Source organism: Aricia agestis, chromosome 20 (genome assembly GCF_905147365.1).
Source record: "Aricia agestis chromosome 20, ilAriAges1.1, whole genome shotgun sequence".
NCBI classification, from domain to species: Eukaryota; Metazoa; Arthropoda; class Insecta; order Lepidoptera; family Lycaenidae; genus Aricia; species Aricia agestis.
The window spans coordinates 10448550-10470251 of NC_056425.1; the positions used below are offsets into that span (position 1 = coordinate 10448550).

The window sequence follows — 21702 nt, forward strand, 5'->3', positions numbered from 1 at the left end:
CTTCTACCGGCGTCCATGGCGAAGCCTGCAAACGGTACTGGACTCTTCGGGGCGATCGAGAGTTTCATAACCGATATAGAATCGTTCGTTGGTTCGCTGGTCACCGATATATTCCAGTCTGTCGCCAACACGACATACAAGATCGGATCCGACATCGGTAAGGATGCCGTCGTGATCAGAATCTTCGACACTACTTATTAAAGAATGTTTTCTTTTTCTTTGCATTTAAGTAACAGTAGAAGTATTGTATTGTAAAGTGCGACAAGGCTTTAAATGAACGTGGGCGGTGGCGCTGCTCGTAAAGGAGAACTTTTTACTACTATTTTTTGAAATGTGATTTCATAATTTGTCTTTATTTGTGTAATGTGAATAATTACTTGTGACAACGAATTTAATATTATACTTGAATGTTAATTAATTTATTGTTAACATATTTTCAGAGCACAAGTTCAAAATTATTAGATCCGGATGGAAAATTAAACATTCATAATCATATCATGACTTGTTCTATTTATTTAGTAAAAAAATTGTACATATTAAATACTAGCGACCCGCCCCGGCGTCGCACGGGTATAAAATATATTATAGCCACTGAAAAAAATATTAAAATCGATAGCCTATGATCCTTCACGTGATTTACTTCTTATCTGTGCCAAATAAAATGAAAATTGCTCCAGTAGTTCGCGAGATAAGCCCTTTCAAATAATTTCCCCCGTTTTTCCACATTCTCCTGTTAGTCTTAGCGTGATAAAATATAGTCTATAGCCTTCTTCAATAAATGGGCTATCTAACACTAAAATAATTTTTCAAATCGGACCAATAAAACGTCAGATTAGCGCGTTCAAGTTAGCCCTTTCAAATAATTTTCCCCGTTTTTTCCACATTTTCCTCTATTTCTTCGCTCCTATTAGTCTTAACGTGATAAAATATAGCCTATAGCCTTCCTCGATATCGATAACTGGGCTATCTAACACTGAAAGAATAATCAAAATCCGTTGCGTAGTTTTAAAGATTAAAGGGAACAAAGGGACATGAGGAAAAAAAGCGACTTTGTTTTATAAGGTATTGTATCTAAGATTATGTACCATTATAGAAATTGAGTCATAACTCTTCTATCATAGCCCATAAGCTCGCAGGACTACGTTATTTGGTCGCGTTAACTTTACTCGTTAATTTTAATCGTTATCTTTAGTAAGACTTGACATGAACCGATCAAATTTCGTAGGTTGACTATGAATAAAATTTCTGATAGATTCATTTAGGAGTAGACTTTCTCATCTTTTACAGAGTCCAACTATCAAAAATTCTTCTAGGGCGGAAAACACGTAAAGAGAAATTAAAGAATTCAATGAATTACAAGTTTATTTATGTTTACAATTATTAGAATTTATAAATGCATGTTTAACGACCTCCGCGAGCACCAGGGTGGGTCCCGGGTTCTGAAAAAAAATCAGAAGTTAAAAAACTATAACCTGACTAAAAAACTATAGGTATAGTGAGTTTGCCATAAATTCTCCAAGTTGTTAGTCATATTGCAAGTATTCAAATCAACCCTGCCAATCAAGTAGTACTTAGCGGTGCAGTGTTTTGGCGGTTTTATAATGACCGCTTAAGCCAGCTTAAAATCATTTAGGTATCGAAAACTCTGGTGAAAAGATAAAACCCTATCTTTTTCATGAAAAACCGAGCATTAAAATGTTTTATTGTTGAGTAGTAGATGTGTTATGAGACCACAAAATTAGTCAAATAGTTTGAGCCTACTACAGAATCAAGCCCATTTGAATATAGGTAGGTAACGCACACTCTAAGGTCCTGTTTCACCACTTCCTGATAAGTGACGAATAGGCTATATAATATAGCCTATTCGTCACTTATCAGGAATCACATATTTGTGGATATTATCCACAAATCCAAAAATGCATTGTGGATATTATCCACAAATATGAGAATGAGAGATAAAGTATGGAGAATCTGTCATAAAAGTTGTGAATAACCTATTCGGCACTTTATCAGAAAGTGGTGAAACAGGCCCTAAGCTTTGGGAACAATCGGTGTATAATATACAGGTTGTAACAAAACAAACTGATAATACTTTAGGTTGTGAGTCCCTGTATAGAGTTAACTGTGAAAGAGAGTTAACTAGTTAACTGTGAAAGAGAGTTAACTAGTTAACTGTGAAATAGAGTTAACTAGTTAACTGTGAAAGAGAGTTAACTAGTTAACTGTGAAAGAGAGTTAACTAATTAACTGTGAAAGAGAGTTAACTAGTTAACTGTAAAAGAGAGTTAACTAGTTAACTGTGAAAGAGAGTTAACTGATTAACTGAGAAAGAGAGTTAACTAGTTAACTGTGACTAGAGTTAACTAGTTAACTGTGAAAGAGAGTTAACTAGTTAACTGTGAAAGAGAGTTAACTAGTTAACTGTGAAAGAGAGTTAAATAGTTAACTGTGAAAGAGAGTTAACTACTTAACTGTGAAATAGAGTTAACGGTGTGCGACCGATAAATCGAACTTCCCTTCCTTTTTGCCTAGCAATCTTTAAGTTTTGCGTGTCTTAGTGTCTAAACACACTAGGCCGAAAATACGCAGCCGAAGTTCGGCATGATAAGGTTGCGTTTCAACTGAAAGGGAGCGGAGCTTAGCGGTGCCCGAATTGACCAATCGTGCTATTCCAGCGGAATGACAGCGAAGATTTCAAACATGGTGATTGGTCAATTCGGCACCGCTAAGCTCCGCTCCGCTCCGCTTCAGTAATATAACGCGACGTCATTTCGGCATGGTGTGTCATCAGCAATTTAAAAACTTATACGCCGCGTATTTTCGGCCTAGTATGTTTAGACACTTATATACTCACTGGTGGGGCGTACGGGGTACGCGCCTGGTTGCTGCTGGTACTGCCCCGGGTTCACCAGAGCTGGTCCATTGCCTGCGAGGGGATATACGTTATTGATAATAATCTTATTATAGTAGTATGCACCTAGAGATAGAAGATTACTTTAAAAAGTATCAAACGGATTTTGATGAAATATGGTAAATAAAAACTTTGAGTGAAATGGACATAGGATGTTTTTATAACGGTAAGGTGTACGGTTCCCGCGCGAAAAGTATATAAACCATTTTGCGAGTTTTCTGTTATCCTTTCTCGCAAAAACTTTTGAATGGATTTTGATTTTTGGTATCATTTTATTTAGATTTTAGGTTCTGTACCTACCTATCTATTGGCATAATTATCAGCTACAGGGTGTAACATAACAATGTTATAATACGCTGTGTGTGAGTTCACTCTGAAAGTAGCAGCGCTGAAAGACCTATTTTTTCACTTTTGTATGGGCAAGCGCCCCGGCGTTACGACTTTCCCCATACAAAAGTGAAAAAAGTTGGTTTTCCATCTCTGTTACTTTCACAGTGAACTCTCTACAAGGAACACATACATACCCTAAAGTATTATCACTTAGTTTTGTTACACCCTGTATAGAGTTCATGTAATTTTATTTCAATAAGGAAACACTTACTGATTTGCTGGTAGCCGCTACCGCTTGCTGGAAAAAGGAAAAAATAATTTTATTATTTTAATTAATGTATTATTTAATATACACTAGCTTTGCTCGGTATTCGATAAAACAGGAATAAAATGACATTTTTTAAAAATGATTCCTAGCTAGATCGATTTATCGCCCCCCAAAACCCCTATATACTAAATTTCATAAAAATCGTTGGAGCCGATCCCGAGATTCCAATTATATATATACACACAAGAATTGCTCGTTTAAAGATATAAGATAAGGATTTAAAAAGCTATATTACTCGTAATTTTGTTATAATTATGATGCCCTTTTCGGCATGAAAACACAGTATTTTCAGTACTTTTATCTTATAGTTAAATGTTAATAATTATTGCCGTAGATCACAAGATGCCTTCTATGAAGAAAACTTTCCAAATTCGAAATAACAAAAGACTATTATATAGACTATTATATACTAAAACGAGCTTTTGCCGGCGGCTTCGCTCGCGTTGAGCAGTATTATTACATACAAACTTTCATCCCCTATTTTAACCCCTTGGATATAGAATTGATTAAAATTCTTTCTTAGCGGATGCCTACGTCATATCATCTACCTGCATGCCAAATTTCAGCCCGATCCGTCCAGCGGTTTGGGCTGTGCGTTGATAGATCACCATGTCAGTCAGTTACCTTTGAGTTATATATATATATATATATATATATATATATATATATATATATAAATAAAAAAAATAAAATAAAATAAAATACCCTTTATTTGCCTGAAATTATAACTAAACAATATACTTTACAGTTACTTAAATAATATTAATGTACATTAATTAAGGCACCCAAAAATGAGTGAAGGCCTCCTCCATGTTGTGCCAAGTGCTGCGGTCACGTGCTATGCGTGTCCAGGCGGCGCCCGCCACCTGCACGATGTCGTCGCTCCACCTGGCGCGTGGCCTGCCACGGCCGCGCGCGCTGTCTCGGGGGTGCCAGTGGAGGATACGCTCACTCCACCGGCCGTCAGTAGCTCTGGCGATGTGGCCTGCCCATTTCCATTTGAGCCTGCAGAGCATCGTCACTGCATCTAAGACTTTTGTTTTTTGTCTGATGTCGACGCTTTTTATTTTGTCTATTAGTCTTAGACCCAGCATAGAACGCTCTGTGGCTCTCTGAAAAGTGACAATTTTAGTAATTACATTTTTAGTGAGTGCCCAAGTCTGACATCCGTAAAGGAGCGATGGAAGAATGGTATTGTCCATCAGTTTTTTCTTCAGATGTACTGGGAGTTTGCTTTTAAATACGTCTTTGTTTGCCCAGTATTTTTTCCAAGCAGTAGCGATTCTCCTGTCTACCTCTTTGGAAGTAGAGTCTTCAAAAGCTATCTGCTGACCCAGGTAAATGTACTCGTTGACATATTCAATTGTTGTATTATTTAATGGGATAGGTATTTGTTCACCATTTGTCATTAGTTTTGTTTTGTTGAAGTTCATGTGTAGACCAATTTTTTGACTTTCAGCGTCGAGCGACTCTAGCATATGTTTCAGACTTCCGTGTGTTTCAGCTATGATCACAATATCGTCCGCGAAGCGTAAGTGTGTTAATCGCTCTCCGTTAATATTTAGCCCATGTGACGACCAGTCAAGTCTCGGAAACATTGACTCTAGAATAGCCGTGAACATTTTTGGCGATATAGGGTCCCCTTGTTTCACGCCGCGCTCTACCTGAAAAGCTGGGCCAATTATTTCAGTCTTGATTTTAGCTTGGCAGTTTTTATAAATCTCTTTTAGAATAACTATGTATTTATTGGGAATCCCTTGCTCTTTTAAACTATTCCAAAGGTGTTCGTGGGATATAGAGTCGAATGCTTTTGTGTAATCTACATAAGCCAGATAGATGATTTTATTGTACTCTCTACATTTTTCTATGCACTGGGTCAATGTAAATATATGATCTATAGTGGAGAAACCTTTCCTGAATCCTGCTTGTTCTCTTGGTTGTTTTTCATCTAAGGCGTTTGTTATTCGAAACAATAGAACTGATGAAAATAATTTGTAGAGCGTTGGAAGTAGGCTTATCGGTCTATAGTTATCGATTAGGTTTGGATCACCTTTTTTGTAGAGAAGTGTTATGATTAAATATTGCCAATCTGAGGGAATTTCTTCATTTTCGAGAATTTTATTAAAAAGTTTTGTCAACAGGGGTGTAAGAGGTTCTAACATTGCAACTATTGAATCCGTCGAGACTCCGTCTTCCCCGGGTGACTTATTCTTCTTTAAGTTTTTTATTCCTCGCTCTATTTCGTGTGTCAGGAAGGCCGGGACATCTTGATTTTTTTCAAAATGTTGTTCCGGATTAGTTTTGTCGATGTTTGAATAGAGGGTAGAGTAGAAGCCTGTTGCAATTTTTATTATCTCTCTTCTGTTTGTAACTTTTTGTCCCGAGACGTTGTTCATACCGTGTATCCATTCCTTTTTTGTATCGAATTTTTTCTTTGTTAGTTTTGTAGAGCTTCGATTTTTCAGTTCATGTTCTAGAGATTGCATCTTTATCCTGTGTTTATTCGATTTTATTAGTTTGACAATTTTTCTATGTAGATGTTTAAGTCTTTTTCTTTGTTCTTTTGTCCTGTGGTGTAGTCCTTTTAAATGTTCTCTTTCCTCGATTAGTGTTTTTACTTCTTGCGTTATTATTTGGGGTTCAGTTTTCTTTTTGTCTGTTGGCAGTTGTGTAACACATTCCCTTATAGCTGATATTGTTGCTCTATATGTTTCTTTTATGTTATTTTTTTCTAAGTTTGGTGATTTTAAGGACATAAAATTTTTCAGTGACTCTATTTCAACAGGGGTATAATTTTTATTTTTACAACCAAAATATGAGCGACTCTTCTTGTTTGTGTTAACGTCATACGTCATTCTTACCAATCTATGGTCCGAAGAAAATTTCGTAGAGATTATTTCCACGTTGTGAACCTTGTTTCTTTGTTTTACAAGTATAAAGTCTACTTCATTAAGTATGTTCCCCGATGGAGATTTCCACGTCCATTTCTGTTTCTGTTTTTTCTTGAATAGTGTGTTCGTAATTATCAATTGGTTTTCGTAGCAGAAATTCAGCAGTAAATCTCCTCTTTGATTTCTTTCGCCATATCCGTAGAGACCACAAACGTTTTTTTCCTCTGGTAGAGGTAACCCAATTTTTGAGTTAAAATCTCCCATAACTATGGTGTCTTTTTCTGTGTTTTGTAGAGCTAGAATAAGTTGTTTGTAAAATTCGGTTACAATTGTTTCTCTTGCGTTTTCTATTGGTGCATATACTTGAATAATATTGAGTAGAGTTCCATCTTTTAGTTTTAGGTCGAGTCTTACAACTCTATCTGAATATGTTGTAAACTCTAGAATATTTTTTTTCAAGTATGATGCTACTATGAATCCAACGCCATTTCTAGCCTTTTTGTCTCCTCTATAAAATAGGATATACTTATTTTTCTCTATTATGTTTTCTCCGACTATTTTTATTTCTGATAATCCAATAATATCGTAATTTATTTTACTGAGTGCATAATCTAACTGTATTTTTCTACTGTCATTTTTTAGCGAACGAATATTGTATGTACATATTTTCAAACACTGGTTCTTCTTATGATTTTCTTGTTTTTGAAAAAAACTTTTGCATGGAGGGTTGTGGTCGTAAACTCCCGCGGCGACCACCCGTACTGGGAGTATATTTTCTGATATATTATAATTACTTTTTTCTTGATGTAAATGGAGAGGGGCCTTTGGTGATTGCTAATAATTAATGCTGTGTTCTTTGTGACGTGCAGATTCAATCGAGTTGTCCTTGTTACTGTTTGTTTGGTTCTTTACTATGTATTCGTAAATATTTGAGTTCTGTTTCTTTGATGGTTTCTTCTTGCTGATAGAGCTAACACTGGTACAGTTGTTATGTTCCATAGATACTTCAGGGGACTCAGATAAGTTTCGTTTGTGGTAGTGACGTTGGGTGGACGCGAAATTTTGTTTTTGGTTATTTTCTGGAAAAATTATAATTTTGTTATATTTTAAATACGCTTTACGACCTTTACTTCTTTCTTCCGTCAGCTGCTTTTTTAGTTGTTTCCGTTCTTCGAGTACGTCTGGGGGAAAGTCTTCTTGAATATAGTAAGGTGAGTTGTTAAGTTTTTTCTTATTTTTCAGAAGTTCGATTTTCATTCCCAACGTGCTCAAGGTAACAATAACTGGTCTAATTTTTCCTTCTTCGTTTTTCTTTCCCACTCGCCTTACTTCTTCTAAGTTCATCATGCTGTAGCTGAGTCCCATATTCTCGTTTATAATATGAAGTATAAGTTGTTGTAAGTCGTGATAATTTTTTTCGTTTTCTTGAATACCAAAGAAAATTATATTCTTTTTCCTTACCGTTCTCTCTAGATTTTGAATGCGTCGTCCTTGATTTTCTACAACCTTTTCCAATGTATTGTATTTAGTTTCTAAAGTAACAAATTTGGTGTCTATATTACTATTTATGATTAGCGGTATGCTTTGTTTCATATCACGTATTTCTTCTCTTTGTTCATCTAGTGTTTTTTGCAGGTTTAAAATCAAAGATCTAAGTTCTTCCATTTTTATTAGTTAGCGCCCTCCTGTGGTAAGTGGTTACAATCCAATAGATAATTAACGCCCTCTTGTGGTTAGTGGCGGTAACTGTTAAGATGGAGGTTTGCCGTAGTTTATCTTGGTTTCGTTGTCTGTCACTAGATGGCGTTACGGGCGTTGATTTTGTTAATTTGTGTAAGACGTTTATCTTTGATTTAAAAATTTTGAGGTTATTTGATTCACCTTTGATTACAAACTTTCTAATCACCCAAATTTTTGTCACTACGCGCTTCTCATCAGTTCCGTACACAGCACACTTTGAGTTTTTTCCAGAGTTTTACACGAAATTGTTGTAAACAAAAGCATAAATGCAAATTGTTTTTGTCCGTATTTCTGTTCGTATTATGCACTTTCACTTTGTTTATTTGTGATAATAATACACTATACTGAAGATTTCAGGCACTATGCACTGGTCAGATTGTTTTTTATCACCGTAAATATGCTAAAACTATTTTTATTTTGTTAAAATACACGGAGCCGATGTGAAACCGTGCTCTGCAGCGCCCTCTTATATATATATATATATATATATATATATATATATATATATATATATATATATATATATTACATTTCTTTTCACAACTCAAAAAACATTTATTTGGTGATGTTTACGATTTTTTACCGACTTCCAAAAAGGAGGAAGTTATACGTTCGGCTGTATTTTCTTTTTGTATGTTCAACGATAACTCAGCCATTTGTGATCCGATTTTCAAAATTCTTTTTGTGTTGTATAGGGTTTAACTCGAATTTGGTACCATGTTCACAAAAATGGTGATCTGATGATGGGATCCTGGAGGAATCGAGGGGACTCCTTGAAATTTGTATGAAAACATATAGTGATTTCAATTTTTTCTGAAGCATTCAAGGTAAATGCTACCAAAAACTAAGATTTCGCACTAGGTTATACCCTGGATCCGAAGGTACCCAACAGAACTTTTGAATCCTTATAGATACAGGTTCGGAGATTTCGGCGTTGTTTAAACAACTGAAAGCATAAGCCAACACATCAATTTATTTGATCATCATCATCAAAATCATAATTATGCCATGGGTCATCACATTATGACCCAATTGTTGATGCTTTTGGTGATATTTTGCATCGAAGCAGATGTTTTTGATGATTATTTCGCTGTTTGTGGACCGATTTTCAAAATTCTTGTTTTGTTGTATGGGATATGATCTTGATTTGTATAATAATTACGAAAGTGGTGAGCTGATGATGGGATCTATGAGCAATCGAGGAAAATCCTTGTAATTTATCATAGTGGTTAAAATCTTGTTTCTAGTAATTTAAACATGTGTTACGAATAAGAGAAAGTTCATAGAAGGTGTCTCTTGGTCCAAAGGCACTGAACAGAACTCCTGAACCTTTAAAGATAAAAGGTTTTAAATTGCAGCATCGCTTAGATAACTGCAAGCATTTACCACAATTTCGCTTACAGTAACATAATGTGAATAGTTAACATTAGTAGTGGTTATTTACGCATAAAGCCTTATCTTGTAGATAATTAAAAAGAATTAAATTATTATTTTTAACAAAAAATTAAAACCGACTTCCAAGGTAAAACTAAAAAGTATTAAATAACTCTTACTCTATAATAGTGCCTTTTTCAGAATTCGTCTAAATCTCAACTATTTCTGTACATACTACAGTCTTCATTACTTTGAAGTCGGTACCAGTCCTAAAAGCTTCAGATATTCTGACATTGACTGAACTCACGATAAAATTAGCTGGTACCGACTTCAAATAATGAAGACTGTAGTATGTACAGAAATAGTTGAGATTTAGACGAATTCTGAAAAAGGCACTATTATAGAGTAAGAGTTATTTAATACTTTTTAGTTTTACCTTGGAAGTCGGTTTTAATTTTTTGTTAAAAATAATAATTGATGATAAAAAAAAATAGAATACTCACGGTTAACTGGTCTGTAGAAAGCTTGGTCTACCGCAACTGAAAAAAAAAATGTTTTTGTCAAAAAATTTTAGAGTAAGGGTCAATTCAGACCACAACGCAAAGACCTTTATGTCAATGCCGGAACGCGACGCGTAGATACATTTCTTTAGGGGTACGTGAAGATTTTGGCCAACCTACCGTCCGCTATTGTGTTTTTTCGCGTTCACGAATATTAAATTATTATTTTGAACAAAAAATTAAAATGCGCGATCCCGCGCGCGCGAATTTGTTATGTTCAATTTTGGTGACATTGGTGACCCTGACGTGGTAATGATGATGATGATGATGAATGTAATTTGTATAGTAGCTTATGCTTTCAGTTTTTAAAACAGCGCCTAAACCCCCAAACTTGTATTTATAAGGAATCCGGAGTTCTCTTAGTATCTTCGGAACCATAGTATACCACGGTGCAAAATCTTCCGTTCTGGTAGCATATGCTTAAGATGCTTCTTATAAAACCAAAATCACCATATGTTTCCATATAAATTTCGAGGAGTTCCCTCGATTACTCATGGATCCCATCATCAGGTCACCACTTTTGTGAATATGGTACCAAATTGAAGTGAAACCTAATACAACAAAACAAAAATTTCGAAAATCGGTTCACAAACGGTGGAGTAATCGTTGAACATAGACAAATAAAAAAAAATTTAAAAAATAAACAATATCCACAGCCGAACATATAACCTCCTCCTTTTTGGAAGTCGGTTAAAAAAAATGGATAGCTAACATCAATACAAACAAAAAATAATCTTCGACAAAACCGCGTAAAGTGTCACATTTCGCAGATTTGAGCTGCCAAAGTTGTAATAACTTTGACAGCTCATATCTTCGAAATGTGACACTTTACGCGGGTTTGTCCAAGATTATTTTAATATTCGTGAACGCGAGAAAACATAATAGCGGACAGAAATGAATCTACGCGCCGCGTTGTGGTCTGAATTAACCCTGAGGCCCACTTGCGCCAGTCCGGCTTAAAGCTAGCCCTGGATTAAATATAGGTATAATTTATTTCGTTATGAGTGTTTTTAAAGATAAGGCACGATAATTTAGCATAGGGTTAACTTTAACTCGTTATTATTGTTAAGTATTTTATTGTATTGTTTAAATTTTACGTCTTTTTTTCGTGAATATTTTTTCCTCCTGTATTCAGAATGCAAAATGTTACTTACATCCGCCGTTACCTGAAAAATATTAAAATAAACTATTAGCCTGGGTAAGTGCGAAGGGTTTTACTAAGGGTGGGTTGCACCAACTTACTTTACTGTAACTTTAACTATAACTACAATGCAAAATGTCAAATCTTTGGTTAAAGTCAATAACGGACGCCATATTTAACGATAACCTTGAGCTCGACAAGGCTTTAAATGAACGTTGCGAAAAAAGGAACTAACGCTGTCATCATACAAAAACGCCATTTTTTACAGTTTTCCTTTACCAGCAGCGCCCCCACCCACGTTCATTTAAAGCCTTGTGGGACCAGCGGGGCTAAAATGGTCGCTTTGAAGAATCACGATAGGAATCATAATATGATTCATTTTTCTAAAATTCGCAAAATGCAACTCTGCTTGCAATTCATTTCTGTATTTTTGTACTGATTTGACATTTGTCAGTTTGACAGTTTTGACAATTCATTTGCTGAATTGATTGAGAGGAATTACTAAATGTGACCATTTTAGCCCCGCAGCTGTCATCTGTCAAATTCTGTGTTCAAAGTTAAGGTTAAAGTTAAAGTTAGCTTTAACTATAACCACAACTTTGACCATAACTGTAACTATAACCACACCTCTGGTGCAACCCACCCTAATTGACAATTGTCATGAAAAGTCTGTGTTAGGGACTCATTTCACACTGGGGCAGAGTCAAAACGACGCGTCATGTTTTTGGCCCACAGCATTTTCATCTCTATTATCCTATTATTTAACTACTTTTTGAAGAGCGAATACGCGCGTTATTTATTGCTATGTATTATAATTTATAGCAGAAATTACTTAAATAATAGAACAATTGACGTGAACATTCTGTAGTTGACAAACATGATGCATCGCGAGACTTCGACTCTGCCACAGTGTGAGTTGAACCTTACTGCAGAGTGCAGACTATACTCAGAGTCCCGAGAAAGGACACACGATATTTTTATGACTAATTATAATTACCTTGTGGGTTGTGGTCAACGACATTGACTGAAAAGAAAGAAAAAGGTAAGCGAAGCAAGAAAAACAGAAAAGACACAAAATGTAAGAAACTAGGAAATTTAATTTCATAAGAACGATTATTTTTTTTTTTTAATAAGAACGTGAGTATGATATTATGTCTGTGAAAGTATGTCTATTTGTTTGTATGTTACCACTTCAAGCTTAAACAGGTAAAAATGGGTTTCAGAAAATTAAAAAGGACATACATTTACCCCGGAAAAATGTGAACAAACGAATAGGATATTATTTATATAATCCAACATGTTGACTGTTGTGCACGTCATATCAGAATATTGTACTCGTAAGAACCGCGGTCAAACATCGAACATAACTTTTGATTTACGGTACTGTCTTTGCTGGTGCCCCCAGGCCCAGCGTGATAATATTGCAGTAATCTGCAATATAGCAGTAATCTGCAATATTGCAGTAATCTGCAATATAGCAGTAATCTGCAATATTATCACGCTGGGCCTGGGGGCACCAGCTGGCCGATTTATCGTACATTTGTGAGTTAATCACTGAGTAATTAGTAACGAAACGGAGGAGTGAGCAACGGAAAGTCTCATTTTTGTATGCAATTGAATACAAAAAGTGGCACTTTCCGTTACTCACTCCTCCGTTTCGTTACTAACTCAGTTACGAGTATTAACTCACAAATGTACGATACAGAATCGGCCAGCAGCAAAGACAGTACCGTAAATCAAAAGTTATGTTCGATGTTTGACCACGGTTCTTACAATATTCTGATATTATGACGTGTACAACAGTCAACATGTTGGATTATTTACTGTATGTGCTAGTAGTGCTCTCTGCAGTGGCGGTGTTAGGGGGGGACGCTGGGCGACCGCCCAGGGCGCCAAATTTTTTCAACACCATCAGCACCCTGGGCGCCGAACAAATCTCGCCCAGGGCGCTGATAGTACTAAAACCGGCCCGGATGGCTATTTCCCGAAAATGGGCAGGTTTGTTGGTTATGTATGGTTCACATCGTTGGTCTACTCAGGCAAAAGATCTAATATTATACATAAGCATATTTACACAATTTTGTTTTAGACATGTCAGTGTCCAGAGTTGTTTGAATAGATAAAAATCATGGTCTTCGAGTTTAAAATTAGTTTGCCTACGTACATCCATATAAGTACTGATATTTTAAATGCGAAAGTGTGTCTGTAAGTTTTTCGCGCCCAAACCACTGAACCGAATTTGGTATGGAGATACTTCGAGTCCCGGAAAAGGACAAAGGATACTTTTTATCCCGAAAAATGTACGGTTCACGAGCGAATTTTGGCGTAACAGAGTTGCGGGCGTCAGCTAGTACAAATAAATAATGATCCTGACATAGCATGAGTCATGAACTCATGAGTCATGACTTAAAATTTAAATCATGATTTTTATGTTCCAACAGGATTAAAAAATATATTATGAACTAATATTTTCATACAAATACGTTGTTGATTTAAGACATATCGCAGTCATAGGTTGTTAGCTAGAAAAAATGTTAAATATTCTATTTTTTATATCATTGTATTTTTTATTTCAGTACACGTTGTAGATTATAAATAATAATTATTAATTAACCTAAGGGCGAGACCAAGCGAGCGTAATTTGTGAGTTGTGAGTCGCAGAATTTCTGCCGGGCAGAATGTCCTGTTTGATGTAAGCTTAATTTTGTGAGTCGTGATTGGTATGAAAAAAATTTTGCCCGGCAGAAATTTTGCGACTCACGACTTATAAATTACGCTCGCTTGGTCTCGCCCTTAGGTTAATTAATAATTATTATTTATAATCTACGTGTACTGAAATAACAAAATACAATGATATAAAAAATACAATATTTAACATTTTTTCTTGTAAAGGTGTATATCTAATATATAAAATTCTCGTGTCACAGTTTTCGTTGCCATACTCCTCCGAAACGGCTTGACCGATTCTCATAAAATTTTGTGAGCATGTTAAGTAGGTCTGAGAATCGGCCAACATCTATTTTTCATACAAAAAAAAATATTATATGGCAAAACAACGTTTGCCGGGTCAGCTAGTTTTATTCTAAATATTATGCACCTTTCCTTCCTATCTTTTCTTCCTACCTTCAATATCTCTATAGACTACATTTTCATGTTCACTTTATATTTTCTAATCATACCTTGAGAGGGATTCCTGTCTAGTATGAGATCTGTAAAAGTGTTTAAATTGTTTTAATCATAGAATTGTCTCTCAAGAAACTCAATTTCTCATTTTATTTTTTTAATTAAACATACCTCCTAAAGGGTTGTTGTCGACAACGTTGACTGCAAAAAAGGATTCAGTTTAATTTCTTATTTTTATTTGGCTTCTCGATTTAATTCTGGATCAATCTTTGGTTTAATTTTAACTTCTGCTGTTTTTATGCTTTTCCAGTTATTACATGTAAGTATACTACATACCTAAAGGTACTTAAGCCTTTTCTAATTAACCATGCTGTGTATACAAAAGTAATAATATAGAATATTATACACAATAAATTGTCATGACTCATGACACACCATAAAAGCCTATTAAGAGACAAGAAGAAAAATATGTATTATTAAAACGTATGCAACTATACATATTTTGGGATTTTTTTTAGTAAGAGGGTATTAATATTAAGTTCTTATAATAAGACACTTACCATGTCCAGGGTTGCTGTTGTCAACGACGTTCACTGCAAAGCAAGAGGACAAGCACATTGATGACAAACACACACAAACAAACAAACACACTGACACATTAGAAGAGTCAATTGACGGACAAGCACAAAACAATAGCTATGTCCACACTATGCAATTTCATCTTCAATTTTCGTCATCGTCTTTTTATTCAATAATTGAATGCGTCAAAATCCACCCGCGTCGGAAACGTGGGAGATTAAACGTGGGAGAGCCATGCTTCGGCACGAATGGGCCAGCTCGACCGGAGAAATACCACGTTCTCACTGAAAACCGGCGTGAAACAGCGCTTGCGCTGTGTTTCGAGAGTGAAAGAGTTTACCGGAGGCCCAATTCCCTTCCCTATCCTCCCCTATTCCCTTCCCTTCCCATCCCCACCCTCCCCTATTACCCTATTCCCTCTTAAAAGGCCGGCAACACACCTGCAGATCTTCTGATGCTGCGAGTGTCCATGGGCGACGGAAGTTGCTTTCCATCAGGTGACCCGTTTGCTCGTTTGCCCCCTTCTTTCATAAAAAAAAGAAAAAAAAAAGTGTCATAGCGTCGCGGGCATGCCTCACGTGCGATGTTGACTGCGCTATAACGCATGCCCTTGATGAACAAAAAAGGCACAGTGTGGAATAACTGCCGTCTATACAGTGTGTAACAAAAACTAGTGATAATACTTTAGGGTGGGTACATATTCCTTGTAGAGAGTTCACTGTGAAAGTAGCAGCTCTGAAAGACGAATTTTTTTTTTCACTTTTGTATGGGCAAGAGCCCGAGCGTTACGAGTTTCCCCATACAAAAGTGAAAAAAAATTTTGGTCTTTCAGCGCTGCTACTTTCACAGTGAACTCTCTACAAGGAACACGTACACACCCTAAAGTATTATCACTTGTTTTTGTTACACCCTGTATATTACCTATCTAGGCCCACTAACGCCAGCCTGGCTTAAAGTTGAGCTTAGGTTGAATTGAAGTTGAAGTTGAAGTTTAAGTTAAGTTGTATTTCTCGTTCCTCGTATCAATAAATCGTAAGAAAAGTCACGGTATTTTAATGTAGAATTAACTTTAAGTGGGAATGGCGCAAGTGCGCCAACAGGGATTATATTAATATTATTAGGAGCTAATAATGACACTTGCCATGTCCAGGGTTGCTGTTGTCAACGACGTTCACTGCAAAGCAAGAGGACACACACATTGATAAGAAACGCACACAAACAAGCATACCTACCTACTTAAACACGTGTAAATATTTTTTTGGCGTGCGATAGCAAATGTTTAAAATTATCAATAGGTATTTTTGAAAGTTTAAATTCAAATAATTGCGTTTGATACGTGACGATGACACTGTGTATTTGTTAATAAAGGTATGGCGTTAAGTAATTATTTGGAAAAACAAAAATACAAGAAGATAAAACGGAAAACACGCAATAGAAAAGAATATAAAAAAAAGTATACAAGAGACAGATAACGGTAAGCGAGAAAAAAAAAACAAGAAAAATAGTTTATTTTATTCTTACCTCCTTGAGCGCTGGCCATGGCCACAACGGCCAGAAGAACAATCTGGAAGACAAGACACTTCATGTTACACGCAAAAGTGACTAAACCACGAATCTCGGATTAACCAATAAATAATGTTTACTGTTATCGCGTTGATAAGATATTGAAATTTAAACTAAATCTAAAGGTTCTGAGCAAAATATACAATACGTCATTGTTGCTTATCGTATTATTTATTGCAATGTTTCAAGATGTTTTCAAAATTTGCATCATACAACATTTTTATTTTGCACCCCTTGGGCAAAGAAATGTCACAAGCTTTTGAGGCCAATTAAGAAAATAATCCATGTAAATACTTAAGTTGCAGTTGGTATCTGTTTACATTATGTTTGAATATTTTTATATAGGTAATAAAAAAATTATCTAAAAATCTGTACACTTATTATAAGTAACAAAATATAAAAACCTTCAGGTGTACCACAAGGTTCTATATTTTGACATTTCTTTTTCATGAAGTATGTGCTAGGTGCAAACATTTGATTTGTATGTAATTTGAATAGTCAACTGTGGGAAAACCATTTTGTATGAGATCACCAGATATCTAAACAAATTGTTCTTGAGTCTTTGTTGTTTTAAGAATTAGGCTAAATAAAGTTAACATTATGTTTTTTGCGTCGCGGTCAATGTTATGATTTATTTATATGTACTTATACCAGTTGCTGATAACATTTCATTTTTTTATGAAATAAGGGGGCAAACGAGCTAACGGGTTACCTGATGAAAAGCAACTTCCGTCGCCCATGGACACTCGCAGCATCAAAAGAGCTGCAGGTGCGTTGCCAGCCTTTTAAGAGGGATTAGGGTAATATACGTGGATAGGGATGGGAAAGGAAGGGAATAGGGGAGGGTAGGGAAGGGAATAGGGTAGGGGATTGGGCCTCCGGTAAACTCACTCACTCGGCGAAACACAGCGCAAGCGCTGTTTCGCGCCGGTTTTCTGTGAGAACGTGGTATTTCTCCGGTCGAGCCGGCCCATTCGAGCCGAAGCATGGCTCTCCCACGTATAAAATCATTATTTTACTGATAAGGGAGATAAATGGTATTATGACATTTTTGAACAATTTTGATCCCCCTTGGTCACCGTAGCATTGAGTCTAATATTAGCTTCATGGTCTAAGCTCTCGCAAGATTTTTATGAAATGTTATAGCGTAAATTCATTTTTTTATATAAAAAAATAACCTTTATTTACGGCCGTTCCCAATATTTGATCTATCTCTGGTTTTGCCCTACTAGAGATAGTAATAGCTCACAATTGACATAAAATATAATTAATGTGTCTAATGTGAGCTATTCCTATCTCTAGTAGGGCCAAACCAGAGATAGATCAAATATTGGGAACCGCCGTAAGACTATCAAGATTATACATTAGTCTTAATCATAAAGTTATACCTTTCATGGTCTTAAATCATAATACAACCAAACTCGTTCTCTTGTTGATTTAAGCAATTAGAACGTACATGATGTTTTCATCACTTGTAGTATGAATGTTAATTAAACTACTGTCCAGTTTCATGGAATTTAATGTTAAGAAAAGGTACATATACATTTAAATTATTTATTTACCTAACTAAACATTTTATTGACTAGTTTTATTTTATCTTAAAGTAATTGGTTTCATTCAATATCAGAGCCCTATAATTTAAGATTCCCTTAGATCGAATATACAATATTTTTATTAGTAGGTAATAAAAAATACATTCGACCATATAGGCCGCGCACCAGTTTATAATTAATTCATGAAGCCCTAAGCGGCCGCATCCGACCGCGATATTCCACGATCGATGGGTTAAGATCGGTTAAGTTGGCAAAATGGAAGGGGAAAGGCGCAGTATTTGATTTTAGCTGATTTTAGGTCTCAGGGTCAATTCAGACCGCAACGCGATAATGCATTTCTAAATTTGTATGGATTTCTCAGATTTTAATTGCGTGAGACGTCTTGCAAATCTGTCAAGTCCATATAAATTTAGAAATGCATCTACATTCTACGCGTCGCGTTGCGGTCTGAAAAACAGGAAACCTATTGGATGTAGTACCATAAAATTAATATACCTAGTATGTGTAGTACACATACCCTCCCTTCTTCGCCGAGCGATCTAAAAGTTATGCGCCTATATCCGCCGCCGCCGCGCCGTCACCGGAACGCGACGTCACCGACAGATATTCAAATAAAATGCCACTTTATGACCTAAGATATTATAGGTTTCATTTATACGTGGGAGAGCCATGCTTCGGCACGAATGGGCCGGCTCGACCGGAGAAATACCACGTTCTCACAGAAAACCGGCGTGAAACAGCGCTTGCGCTGTGTTTCGCCGCGTGAGTGAGTTTACCGGAGGCCCAATCCCCTCCCCTATTTCCTTCCTTTCCCATCCCTATCCACGTATATTACCCTATTCCCTCTTAAAAGGCCGGCAACGCACCTGCAGTTCTTCTGATGCTGCGAGTGTCCATGGGCGACGGAAGTTGCTTTCCATCAGGTGACCCGTTTGCTCGTTTGCCCCCTTATTTCATAAAAAAAAATTGTTCTATGTCTCTACTCAGCCAGCCTCGGCGTGGTGGTGGTGGCTAGACCAATGTCGGTAAACAATTATTAAACCTATAGCCTAGAGCCTAGGTCATAAAGTGGCGCGCCGTGAGGACGCGGTGATCGCCACAGAGTGCCGATCACCGCATTATTCGGTAAACTTCCTTTCCCCCGAGTGGGCTTGGGGTGTCTTATGCATTTCCCCACCAAAAAAAGGTCATAAAGTAACATTTCATTTGAATTATTGTCGGTGATTAAGATCTGGTGACGGCAGCAGCCGATAAATGGCTTAAAGCTACGATAAATGAATCAAGTAACAATACTCACCATAACAGTCTTCATTTTATTTTTCTCGACAGATGTCTAGATCGCTAGATATGGTTGAGTTATGGCTCGCTAGCAGACAGTCTCGGTATATAAACTGTATGATAACCCGCCGGCCGCGACCTTCGTCAATATTTGACTATCAGCACGAAGCTATTTTTTTCACCCTTATGCCGACCTTATAAGGTACAGTTTCGTATAAATTCAGAGGTAAAATAAATAAGAACGGTCTGTAGATAAATACATTTTCCTGTGTCGCTTCCAATAATTGTTTTGCCAGATTTACCTCATCTGTTTGAACTATTTGGGGAATTAGTTTTGACTTTTGAGTAAATATACGAGTTATCAGAACTGAGTTAAGCAATGGAGTTATGAAAACATTTTTGTAATGGTGTGCACAAATTATACCTACTATCTATACTTTTATTATTATAAAGCGGAAGAGTTTGTTTCTTTGCTTGTTTGTTTGAACGCGCTAATCTCAGGAACTACTGGTCCGATTTGAAAAATTATTTCAGTGTAAGATAGCCCATTTATCGAAGAAGGCTATACTTAGGCTATATTTATCACGATAAGACTAATAAGAGCGAAGAAATAGAGGATAATGTGGATAAAATGGGGGAAATCATTTGAAAGGGCTTATAATATGAACGCGCTAATCTAGGGAACTACTAGTCCGATTTGAAAAGTTCTTTCAGTGTTAGATAGCCCATTTATCGAGGAAGGCTATAGGTTATAATATTTTATCATACTAAGACTAATAGGAGCAAAGAAATAGAGGAAAATGTGGAAAAACCGGGGAAATGTATATGAAATTGCTTATTATCTTAAGAGGATTCCACACCGCCATTTTTTCCATACAAACGTTGTCCCCTGTTTCCTCCCTGGATAATGCTAGTAGAGTTATAATTTTTTTCCTGAATATCTACGGCCACTAATACAATGTCCCTATGTTTTCTTTTTTTTCATAATTTAATTATTAAATAAGATATAAACGTTCAAAAACCCAAAAAAATGGCCAGATTTTCCACTGTGTTCAAACGTCCAGAAAACAGATTTGGATAGATTATACAAAAAAAGCAAAACATAGGAACACAGCTCAAGCCTTTTTTTAATCTTTAATGAAAAAAGTACTTAAATCGGTTAAGTTTTGGAGAAGGAATCAGGGGACAACGAATCGTTGATTTTCTGGATTTTCTGCAGTTGTCTCTATCGCGTTCTGCGGTATAGGCTTGAGGTAAGGGAGACAGCTATAGATATTACACGTACTTTTTTTTCATTTCTCTAGCCGCTGTGGTATCCTCTTAACAACTACTGGAGCATTTTTTATACTATTTGGCACACTTGAAGAATAGACCACGTGAAGGGACATATAGGCTATTTTTTTTCGGAAAAATGTACGGTTTCCGTGAAATTTCTAAATTACTCGGGCGAAGCCGCGTGGAACATCTAATTAGTATTAAAATAAGTATACATAGATACCACAAAAATGAATCAAGCTGATCTTGATTCATTTCTGTGAAGTATACTTATTTTAAAGAGGCAAAGTTTGTTTGTAGACGTACATGGAAGCTCTGAAATTACTTACTATTTTGATGAAATTTAAGGATACATTAGACATTGAATAGTCCACGGGGAAGGAACATACCTAGAATATGACGACCTCTGTGGCTCAGTTGGTGGGCTGTTGGTAGCTCAAGCCGGGGGTCGCGGGTTCGAATCCCGCCGACGGAACAAAAAGTTTTCTAAGTTGATGTGTATTAAATAATATGTGTATCATATTATAATAAAAATCTTAAATATATGTATAGTATAAAAGTATTAAATATATTTCCGTTGTCTGGTACCCGTAACACAAGTCCTTCAGGAACTTACCACGGGGCCAGACTGACGTGGTGTGAAGCGTCCATAGGTATTATAAAAAAAATGTGAAAAATGTACCTACTATCACCATTTACCGCTAGGCGCTATCCTTATTATACATACTAGCTGTTGCCCGCGACTTCGTCCGCGTGGACTTCAGTTTATAGCGCGCGATGTCAACGAAATTGGTGTCAAAAGCTTTTATAAAAAAACCCTGGTACCCCTTAAATCAAAACAGCTGTGCCACAATAGACATAACTACCAGTAGTTCGACTGCAAAGAAACGGTCAGGTTTCAATATCTGTCAAATTCGTCGGGTTTCACTATAGTGCTCTCAGCCTAATATTAAATACTTTCTTAAAGGTTGCTTGCAGAAACTGCTGTCAGCTTTCAGAAGTAAGGGCGAAGCCAAACGAGCGTAATTTGTGAGTGAGTGTGAGTCGTAGAATTTC

General features: G+C 36.3%; 1 protein-coding gene across 4 annotated transcripts; it reads right to left on the reverse strand.

Annotated features, from left to right (window-relative positions):
- Window positions 1-1344: 1344 nt before the first annotated feature.
- Window positions 1345-19734, reverse strand: LOC121737284. 4 transcript variants are annotated; one of them, XM_042128916.1, is made up of 12 exons: window positions 19391-19730; window positions 16499-16541; window positions 16119-16151; window positions 14959-14991; window positions 14570-14599; window positions 14455-14484; window positions 12273-12299; window positions 11289-11300; window positions 10078-10113; window positions 3513-3539; window positions 2855-2926; window positions 1345-1439 (listed from the first exon to the last, which is right to left on the reverse strand). In XM_042128916.1, exons 1-12 carry the CDS (start codon window positions 19403-19405, stop codon window positions 1402-1404), a joined length of 396 nt encoding a protein of 131 aa, XP_041984850.1. In that variant the 5' UTR covers window positions 19406-19730; the 3' UTR covers window positions 1345-1401. The 4 variants fall into 4 exon arrangements, with proteins under 4 accessions (XP_041984850.1, XP_041984851.1, XP_041984853.1 ...); XM_042128917.1 differs by lacking the exon at window positions 16119-16151 and having other exon boundaries at window positions 19391-19734; XM_042128919.1 differs by lacking the exons at window positions 14959-14991; window positions 16119-16151 and having other exon boundaries at window positions 19391-19734.
- Window positions 19735-21702: the final 1968 nt, after the last annotated feature.

What these genes read in the sequence shown, in the direction of transcription:
- LOC121737284 (XM_042128916.1), bottom strand. An exon ending in CAACAGCAACCCTGGACATG is followed by an intron (nt 14,600 to 14,958) that starts GTAAGTGTCTTA and finishes CCTTTTTTGCAG; the next exon opens with TCAACGTTGTCGACAACAAC. An exon ending in TTTCTACAGACCAGTTAACC is followed by an intron (nt 3,540 to 10,077) that starts GTGAGTATTCTA and finishes TCCTTTTTCCAG; the next exon opens with CAAGCGGTAGCGGCTACCAG.